At 45.1% G+C, this 10,812-nt stretch overlaps 1 protein-coding gene across 1 annotated transcript; it reads left to right on the top strand.

The window, feature by feature from the left end:
- The first annotated feature begins 359 nt into the window (after nt 1-359).
- Nucleotides 360-1,331, top strand: Ahsp (alpha hemoglobin stabilizing protein). Its single transcript, XM_052197519.1, has 3 exons — nt 360-477; nt 662-736; nt 972-1,331. Exons 2-3 carry the CDS (start codon nt 662-664, stop codon nt 1,203-1,205), a joined length of 309 nt encoding a protein of 102 aa, XP_052053479.1. The 5' UTR covers nt 360-477; the 3' UTR covers nt 1,206-1,331.
- The last annotated feature ends 9,481 nt before the right edge of the window (nt 1,332-10,812 follow it).

The following is a 10,812-nucleotide window of genomic DNA, read 5'->3' as shown; positions in this document are numbered from 1 at the left end:
GGGACTGGCCTTTGACTTGATTCTCCTTCAGTTATCTCCTTGATGTGAGATTGTAACCTGGCTTCTAAACTGTTACAAACATGGCAGCTGTGGATTGGAGAGACAACACTATTGCATTTTGCATGGTGCAAAAAAGTTCCCATTACCTAATGTTAGTTTCCTTAGAATTTTGAGACTGGTTGTAGGGTTGTCAGGGAAAGCACAAGCATATGTTCCTGGTTTGTTTCTTACATTTTCTGCCTTCATTTATCTATCCCCCGACCCACACCCCACAGTCTCTCTATCTTTCTAACTCCAGGGAAGCCTCACTGCCTACCTTCTCCACCCCAGGACGACCTATCACACCCCTTCAGGACCTCCAGGCAGGGCGTTGCCTTCTTACATTAATTCCTGACTCTGCCCGCATCTAACTTAGTGCAGAGGACACGAAAAACCCGAAGAGAGTGTAAGGCAGGCTCAGCACCGTCGGACTTGAAGGTGAGCCCATGCTGGTGAAATGTAACTTCAGAGCAGAGCAGAACTTGGAAGGTTTAGGGAAAGGGGTGCCCCTCTTGGATATGAGGGATTTTTAACCAGGACATTTGGGATGGCGGTAGGGAGAGAGGGGAGGATGGTCAGGTGTGAGGGAAAAGGATAATGTTCACCTTTCTTTCCCTGGCAGATGGCCCCTTTTCAGACCAATAAGGATCTGATCTCTACAGGAATAAAGGAGTTTAATGTCCTGTTGGATCAGCAGGTAAGCCCGGGCACTTTATTTCAAGGTCAGAGATGGAGAGAGTATGCACTGGAAGGGCAGAGCAGGCTCATTTGAAACTGAGCGCAGTGATGACATTGATTCAAATATCTAGAAACTGGGAATGCAAATTCAAAACAAAGAGGTTGTGAGCATCTGTGAGACCATCCTGGCACCCCGCATCCCTGACCACATCCTCCCTTGACAACTCTCTCCCTTCTCCTCTTCGCTTCCCCAGGTCTTTGATGATCCTCTTATCTCTGAAGAAGACATGAAGATTGTGGTTGATGACTGGGTGAACTTGTACACCAACTATTACAAGAAGCATGTGCGTGGGGAGCAGCAGGAGCAAGACAGGGCTCTGAAAGAACTTCGGCAAGAGCTGAGTACTTTGGGCAGCCAGTTTCTAGCCAAATACAGGACCATTCTGAAGTCCAACGAGTCCCCAAGCAGTAAACAGCCTTCCTCATAGCTTAAAGGCTCTGGACATCGTGTCTTAGCACCCAGAACTCTTGGCTCTCTGTTATGCCTTCAGACCATTCTCCCATGATGTTGCTGTACTTTGACACGCCAATAAAGACCAATACTAATGTGTTGACTCCTGGCTCTTTCCCCCATCATTCCTGGATGTGGGAGCATTTGATTCCTTCTTCTTAATTAAGCACCTTTTAAAAATTAATTTGGAGATTCAATTCAGTACAGTAGAGGTTGGCAGCTTTATGAAAACAGTGAATAATGCTAGAATAAGATGTTTGTTCAGCCCGAGACTAAAGAGGAAGTTCTGGGGTGAGGAAGGTGATAGGAAAAAGAACAGCAGATAAAAGTCCCCCATAAACTGCTATCTCCTGACTTGTTTGCTTAGCAAGAAGCCACTTGCTATGTGACAAGCACATCACAGTGAGTACAAAACTGCCTGCTTTTTGTTGTAAACACACACACACACACACACACAGAGAGAGAGAGAGAGAGAGAGAGAGAGAGAGAGAGAGAGAGAGAGAGGATAGCATGATAGCATTCTCTGAAAGCAATTCCAAATGCTGTCACTGCATCTTGACACCAACTCGGACCAAACTCAACTAGCAAAGCCAGCAGAGCACGAAGGATTCCCACTTGTTTTGACTTTTGAAATACGACCAGTAAAAGGTAAGAGAGCATCCAGGCCAAGCAGGGCACCTCCTTCCCAACTCCTTGTGATTGTTCACTGAATGTGCCTAAAAATGAATCACTAGGCTTCAGACTGTGAAGCCCACTCCTCTGGTTCCTCCACTGAAGCCTGGCAGCTGTGAACTGCCAAGCCCTCTGCAGCTTCTTCTGATGCTCTGACAGAACTACTCTCTCTGGAATGGTCAGAAGGGCAGGATGAACAATGGCTGACTGGGGTGCTAGGAAGGCTGATAAAAATGCCTCACAGAGACCTGAGGTGGGGGTCCCCAGCTGCTCAGAGGAGGAAGGGAGAAGGAATGGGAGAAGGATTGTGGAAAGGTGTGACCAGGAAGGGGACAGGGAGGGGGATATAAAGTGAATAAGTAAAAAAAAAAAAACCAAAAAAACCAAACACTTCTTAAGTTATAGTTCCAGAAAAAGCCTCAGATGCCCTTGATAAAGGAAGAGGTTTCTTCAGATTTTGGGGCTTTCTTCTTCCTAGATGTTCTGGCTGGTATTGCTGCAGTAGGCTTCCCAGAGCACATACCTCCTGCCCCCACCCCCACAGAATAAGGCTTGCTTTGATTTGGCCATAATTTGTGGCCTGTGAGATTAACGGTACTAGTTACACATATTAATGAAATGCGCCTTTCCTGGCCTGCATTCAGTTTCTAATAGGAAAAAAAAAAAAAAGAAGGAAGGAACATAATAGAATTCCCTAGTCATGGCAGAAGTCAATAAGCACATAATTGTAGAAATAACAGTGGGAGCACAGTGCTTCAGATGCCAATAATAGCAGATATCATGTTTTAAGTGTTTCTCCTTTATTTCTTGGCTTTGCATCCTTGTGACCAGTCCTCCAATGCTCCTGCTGATTCTGAGAGCAGCCTAGCCATTGATGATGATGATAATAATAATAATAATAATGCTTGCCCAAATCAGCCAGTTTCTTTTCTTAGCTATAAGAACAATTACATGTAGTTTGCAATTCTGAGACTGGGAAAGCTAAGCATCCATTGAACAGGCTGTATGTATTCTACTACCCTTTTATTAAATAATATATTCAAGTTTTTCTATTAAAGAAAATACAGATGGATCCATTTGGAATTTTGTATCACAACTGAAGGCAAACAAATAAAACCCAGATGTGAGACAGTATATGCCCACCTTTGTCTTCTGTACCTACCAATGGTGGTGAGTTGGACACCATTATTTCATACTTTTCCTTATTTTTTTGTTTTGTTTTTATTTTTCAGGACAGGGTTTCCTCTGTCTAGCCTTAACTGTTCTTAAACTCACTCTAGAGACCTCTAATTCAGAGATCTCCCTACCTTCACCTCTCAGATGCTGGAATTAACAGCACATGCCCTCACTACCTCGTGAAATACTTATTTTCTTAACCAGAACATTTGCCAGAGTGTGTATTGTAATAGCAGAAACCTGAAGTGATTTTTGTCAGCAGGTTTTCCAACAGTGAAGACATAACCTTTCTTCCCAACCACCCCTGGACACTGCAAAGGAAAGAAAGGCAGAAAAGCCTTTTGGGATGAGGATGAGCAACTCTTCTCAGCAGCTCATCTCCACAGATGCTCCCACCTCAGCCTTCCTCTCAAACAGTCAGGCAAACAAACACAATCCCGCAGGAGAAGAGAATTAAAAGGTAAAAAGGAATAATGCCTAAAGTAACTACTCTAACACACACAAATGAAAAGATACAAATACTTAAAGGCTTTGAAAAGGGTTTCCACAGGCTGTAAGGGCTCTAAAAACATAACAACAAAATAGGAAAGAGAAATACAGCAAACAAAGGAAGGAAAAAATGTGAGGTTTAGCAACTCAAGTCTCCACAAATGGAAAAATAGTAAAAACTCATATGCCCTTTCCTTGGTTTAAATACCACCCCAAGATCATTTTCTATCTACAAAGTTACTGAACCCTGTAAAGGGCTGCTCTGTGGCGCCCTGTGTATGTTTCCACCAGATGCTTCGGGATAATTAATAACTGATGTTTCCAATTCTCTTTTTCTAATAAAACAGATGTAATTATATTGTTAGAGAAATAACATGCCTTCTCAGTGAGAAATGCCTCCACACAGAAATGAAGGGAGACTCTTTACTTAAGCAGCTGGGGCTAATGCCCAGATAAGAGTCAACTCCGAAAAGAAGATTTCATTAACTCATATACATCTTAGGCTTGTGCATTCCACATATGCTGTTAGCCTTAAATCTCTTTTGAGTCTGGCCCCAGGTTGCACTCTCAATAATTTGTACAGAGACAGGAGACTGAAAGTCTGGCCACTTAGGCACATGGGAGATTTGCACAGCAGAGATATTATTGCCGGAATTATTTTAGGTACCAGTGTTTCTTTTCTGATCATTGTTACCCAGGTTCATCTTCCCCACCTGGCAGAACTATGCCCTTTTTGATAAGAGGGACTTAATGGCAGATGAGGACTATTGATGGGTGTAACCCCACGCTACCCCAGTGAGATGCCCATCAGGGGTATGGATCTTTGGTATGGGAATAGAATCTAATGGGTGGACCATCCAGGTGAATAAACATTTACATCCTAGGACCCTACATTTCCCTTATCTCCAACAGGCCTGGCTCCAGACTACTTACCCTTGGGGTATTTTGGAGGCAGAGCCCCTTTAGCTAAATTCCACTTGTGTGACTTAAGGTCTCCTAAGCAAATCTATCAGTGTGTCCTTTGTAACATCTGTTTTATTGCTTTTAGTTTCTTCTACATCAAGCTTGGGTTCTAAAGGTTGGTTACATGGGAAATCCAAGGGAGTAATGCTGATTGCTACATTGTTCTCCTAAAGGCGGGTTAAGCAAACAGTTTGAGTACACAGTAGCCAGGCAGTCTTACGGGACTTCCAGGTATATTATGAACTCTGGCTGTGAGGCCCTACAAAAGCTTTTGTCTGTTAGAATGTAAGCGGATTCTTCCAGAGTTTTGCTTCACTGCAGCTGAGGGGGAACAAAAGCATCCACGCTGATTTCCAAACTCAGCCACCTTTTTGAAGAAACCCCACGCCCACATGTATTTTGGCTTATTTGATTTTACCTCATAATTTAATTTGATTAAATTTTATCTGGAAGCCAACAAGCTCTATCGATTGTCCCACCGTCTTTACTCTCAGCTCTGCAGATGCAGTCTCACTGCCTGGGCCCAGGACTTCCCCTCCCCTCCCCCACCCCCTGAGTGCAGCCATGAAAGCAGTGAGCATCTCAAAAGTATTTTACATTATTTATTATTGTTGCCATTTATTACTAATAATCAAGTAGTGGCTCTCTAACCTTTACTTTTTTATGGTGAGTGGGAAGAAAAGGAGAGAGGCCTGACGGGATCTCTCTGGCCCTCTTCCCAATACAGTCAGGTTGAATGAATCCTTTCCTACTTCTCAGCCTCCACCCCTCAGCCCCTTCCTACTTCCTGCCCTGCCCTGCCCTGCCCTGCCCCTGCGTCCGTGTTTCTTTCAGTTTTGCAGGTGTTTATGTATTGCTGTGCTGTACATTCATTTCTCTGAGAGAGGGGCTCCCCTCTCTGTTCCTGCTAGGCACTGGCCAGCAATCCTAAACCTAATTAGTGGTTGTTGCCTCGGCTGAACACGAGGTGGCGAACGCGAGGTGGCGAGCGCTCCCCTTAGCTTGGGAAAGAAGGTGCTGGGACACAGCAAGCCCTGCCCTTTACATCATCAAATCGCTTTCTTTCTGTCTTTTTTTTTGTTGTTGTTGTTTTTCTTCCTTTTTGGATTCCCTATATTTTCTTTACCTTGTATACTTTCTGTGATTTTTCTGCAAGCATGCATGGTCTACAGAGGGATAGCCTGCTTAAAAAAAAAAGACAAAAAAAAAAAAAGACAATAATGGTAAAATGTAAACACTATCATAATAGATGATATTTAATAATGTCACTGACCTTGAAGAAAAGGGATATTCCTCCATCGTGGTTGGTTTGTTTGCATCCTGGAAGAGGCACACCTGTATGCTGTCCTGGGTTTTTTCTTCCCATACATACCCACATGTACTTACATGTTTATTGTTTATTTATGGGAAAGAGACTATTACAGAGGGGAGAGAGAAAGAAAGGGGAGCGGGAGAGAGCGAGGGAGAGAGCACCTTTATCCACAAGGCCATCTTTCTTGCTTGAAACTGTTATTATTTTTTAATAACACCTAGAAAATGGTTTAAATGTGTCATTTTTGCTTTAGTTGAATGCTTCGTAAGAATACCAGCAATATGTCATTTTCGTATCTGTTATGTTCTTTAAAAAGAGAAAGGGGTTTAGAGAATGTGGTATATGGCAGTGTGGGGAAGGGGGTGCCTAGGCAGGCCCATGCCCAGGCACCCCCTTCCCACAAGGGACCAGACACACACAGACATGGTATAGAGTAGAGTTTATTCAGGAAAGAGGATGGGAGTTAATGGGGTAGTGGAGGCAGAAGAGAGGGGGGAGTGGAGGAGAGCCCAAGAGGGACAGAGAGAGTGAGAGGGGTAAGAAAGGTAAGAGATAAGAGAAATAAGAGAGGGAGGAGGGGCCTATCCTCTTTTATAGGCCAGGCCTACCTGGCTAGTGCCAGGCAACTGTAGGGAAGGGCATACCTGACTGTTGCCAGTTAATTGTGGGAGAGAGCTTGTCATAATTGTCTTCAATTATGACATGTCTTCAGTCATAAGGACATGGCTGTCCATATTTCATAATATATCATTATTTAAAGATTCCATAAATGCATTTAATTTAATTTCATTTTTATTTTTGAGACAGAGTCTCACCATATAGAACACTGACTGGCTTTGATGTCACAAGATCCATCTACCTCTGCCTCTGCCTCTGCCTCTGCCTCTGCCTCTGCCTCTGCCTCTGCCTCTGCCTCTGCCTCCCTAGTGCTGGGATAGAGGTTTGCATCACTATACCTGGGATTCATTTGCTTTTAAATTTGGGAAAACCCTTTAAAGAAATAAAAAGCCACACATAGATTCACACTTTCACACTTTCACACACACACACACATTTGAGTTACAGAGAATCAGGTTTATTTTGGTAAGGTTGTGTGCATTTGTTACAGAACTCAGTATCATTGATTATGGTGTGAGTCTGTCTGGCAGATTCTCTTGATTTCCTGTACTCCTCTAAATCACACCTAGATGGGTAGCTTTAAGCTTCTATATTCAACAATCTCATTATCAGCATCATGCTCCTGGTAACTCTGTCTTTCATTTTCTTTGGAGTCTGGGGTATGAAGGGGTGGGTGGGAGTGAGATCTTTCTAGGAACATCTTTTTTTGAAACAGTCTCACTATGTAGCCCAGAGATCTCTGTGAAGACCAGACTGGCCTTAAAATCGCTCTAAGGTCCTAGAATTGTACACCAGCCAATCTGGTGTCAGTTACTGCCAGTCCATTTTCTCATTCAGACACTGGGGCTACAGGCTTGAGCAGGTTGACCATAAAGTTTACCTCCTTCTGGGACTATGTCAAGGGTGTAGAAAGGCTGCTGGGGGCCAACCTCCCATGCTGCCTTCCCCCTGCCACCTGCACCCCCTTTACCAGGAAAGCCCTGGAACATTTTTTTTCCTTTTCTCTGAGTGCCCTCCATCCTGAACTAGCCTCAGAGTTCTGGGAGTGCAGGCGCCAGGGGTCCAGCTTGCTTACCAGCCGGCCCCTCTCAGGGTGCCCCAGAGGCTTTTTCTCCAAGTGCCCTCCATCATCACATACACACCTGTAACACACACCCACACACACATATACACACACACATATACACACACACATGCACACATGCACACACACACATACACACATACACACATATACACACACATATACACACACATACACATACATACACACACATACACATATATACATACACATACACACATACACATATATACACACACATACACACATACATACACACACATACACACATATACACACATATACACACACATACACACATATACACACACACATATACACACACACATACACACACATATATACACACACATACACATACATACACACACACACACACACACACTCCTGATTCCCCCATTACCACCCACCCCATTCTCTAACAAGAGGAAGCTCGTGTCTGGGAATCTTGGAGCTTGTCTCTTCTTTTTCTCCAAGTGCCTTCAGTCCAGAGCAGATCGTAGGCTTTTGGACATCTCTCCTGCCTGACCCCCTCTCTGGTGAGTCCTAGATATTTTTCTTTTCTCCAAGTTCTCTCTTCTCTGGAAAACCCCAAGGTCTAAACAGGAGAAGATGCTAGATAGAGGTTGGGGAGCTGCCTGGCCCCCCTCTGTGGGGAGCCCCCTTTCTCCAAGTGCCCTCAGTGCCAGGCAGGCCTCAGGATTGCGGAAGGAGGGGTGCTACAGGCCTGATGTCCTATGTGGGCTGCCCCCTTTGAGGAGCCCTGAGTTTTCCTTCTGTTCTCCAGGAGCCCTCATTATGGGGTAGGCCTATCTCAAAATTTCCATTTATCAATTTTTGGCCTGGATTCCTGGGCAAATAGAGTCCTCTTCAGACAGTCTCTGCTCATACCTATACCCTTTAGGGTACTGTCTGTGTTTTCTTCTTGAAATGTCAACATCCTGGGTTTCAGATTTAGGTCTTCCATCCATTTAGAGTCCCCCTGTGTTGTCCTTGACCATAGGCCTGGGTAGTGTGTCAGTAATGGTGAGAGGCCCAAGTCAGGCAGCCAGCTATTGCCAGGATTACGTTGTGAAGGCAAGGCCTTTGGTCTTGTTCTAACCTCTTTTGGTTGACATTTTGACAAATGTCAGGTTGACCTGGGAAGACAGAGAGAAGAGGCCTGCTATGTGTTTGAACATGGGTATTCAGACAGTTACACTTAGCACTAGCAAAATTCACCCCCCCCCCCTTAACATGACTTGCTGAAGTCTGCTCCTTCGTGCCTGGCCCTCACCCCCAGGCACTTGACACTTTCTTTAAGCCACAGTCCTCCAAGTCTACTCCAGGGCACCCTGTAGGGGCCACATACTGCCCCTGAAATCAAGAAGTGACCTTTGAAACTGAAAGAACCTTCTGGTACCAAGAAGTAAGAAGTCTTAGAAGAGAGTTTGGTGGGTGAATAAAGGAAGCAAAACCACAAAGTTAGACTGCTGCAGTGGCTTGTGGGTACTTTGAAGCCAGGAGGGCATGCCAGGGAAATACACAGCTCAAAGCAAGAGTTCAGGGTCTTCAAGAGGTGTTCCCCCCCCCCTTTTGTGCATGATGTGTATGTGTGTATGGGTGTGGTGTGTGTGTTTGTGTGATGTGTGCATGTGTGGGTGTGCATCTATGTATATATGTGTGAGTGTGTGAGTGGTGTGTGTGTGTACATGTGTGCTTATATGTATATGTGTGTGCATTGTATATGTGTGTATATGCATGTGGTGTGTATGTGTGTGGGCTATTGTATGTGTGTGTGTGTAAGTATATGTGTGTGTGGTATATGTGTATCATGTGTGCATTGTGTATATGTGTATATGTGTGTGGTGTGTATGTGTGGGGGCTGTTGTGTGCATGTCTTGTGTGTGGTGTGTGTATGTGTGTTTGTGTATACAGTGCATATATGCGTAGTGCACACGTACCTGTGTGTACAGCTTCCCAGGTACTCCAGCTGGAGAAACAGAGAGTGTGGGAAACCATCCTGAGCTATTCAGATTTAATGCTTACTCATGGCCCTAAGGTAGTGGCTGCTAAAATATGAGAACAATTAACTAGAGACTTCCCCATGAACTGTCGGTGCGAGAAGATTCCCGAGAATACCACAAGATGTTCCTGCCCTAACCGCGGAATGTTCCTGCTGGAGTTAACTCTGGGTGTCCCCACCTGGATGACCTCCTCGCTTCCTGCTTCCATCGCTAGGGGTGTCTCTGCCCTTCCCTCCTTCGTCTGGTGTGAAGGTTAATTCCTTCTCTGTAAGCCTTAAAACCCACAACCCACTTACCTCCCCGACATTAAAGGAAGCCTTGACACAACCCAGACTGACTGTGATTTTGTTAGCGTGCTTGGCTTCCCCTTTTCTCTTCCCCCCATTTTTGACCCTCAGGTAGTGCCGCTTCGAGACCCTGGAATAACTGGACCTGCTGGACGGGTCAAGAGAGAAAAGGCTTCTGCCCTCCTGAGCTTCCCAGGTCACACTGGGAAACATAGGGTGGGGCCCTCCATGAGAGCCATCAGCAGCACAGCGATTGCTGTGACACTTCAGAGAGGCTTGACTCCAAAGCTGTGCAGCACAGCTCCTCTTGCCTCCAGCTTGGCCGTGGCCGGACTTTGCAGGAAGCATCTGCATTTGTTCACGTTGTTCTTGCCACGCTGAGAACTTCAGCTTCTGCTTTCTCCCATCCCCCGAGCCCATTCCTGTGCCCGTGCCCCTCCCCCATGAAGTCATCCATTCCTAAAGAATGGATGCTTTTGCAGCTAAGGATAAACATATCCTCCACTGGAGGCTGGAAGATGGTTTCTGGTCCTTTTGTCCCTTCCTGACCAGGTAGTAAATGGCTTTCTTCCCTAGGACCATCTGTAGAGCTGGAAGAGCCTGACAGCTTGTGTTAGAATCACGTGTTTGCTGTGCCGGTGTTTATATCAGCCGTGTGTCTATACTGACAGCAAACACCATATGGAGGGGAAGAAAACCTGTTAGATGAATTCTTAAGGAGTCACAGTATCAGACATGAAATCTCACAATTGCTCTGGGAAATAGGGGGTTTATCTAGCTCTAGTCAAATAAGAAATACTGTGCTCTCTCCCATACTTGAATAAAACTGTCTGACTCATAGTAATTTGGTCTGGTTCTGGTAATTTGCTACTTGGTTGGAGAAAGGTGTAAAGGTTTGTTTTTCTTCCCTGTGAGGCATGAGGTGGGTGGGTGGGGGACAGTGATCAGTGGGCTGTGAGGAGGGCCTCATGCTAACA

This window comes from Apodemus sylvaticus, chromosome 1 (genome assembly GCF_947179515.1).
Source record: "Apodemus sylvaticus chromosome 1, mApoSyl1.1, whole genome shotgun sequence".
In the NCBI taxonomy this organism is placed as follows: Eukaryota; Metazoa; Chordata; class Mammalia; order Rodentia; family Muridae; genus Apodemus; species Apodemus sylvaticus.
Note: the sequence above shows the minus strand (reverse complement) of the source record. Positions and strands in the feature narration are given on the sequence as shown.

Coding starts and splice junctions, on each gene's coding strand:
- Ahsp (XM_052197519.1), top strand. CDS start 662: ATGGCCCCTTTTCAGACCAATAAGGATCTGATCTCTACAGGAATAAAG. Junction 737..971: donor ATGTCCTGTTGGATCAGCAG/GTAAGCCCGGGC, acceptor TCGCTTCCCCAG/GTCTTTGATGATCCTCTTAT.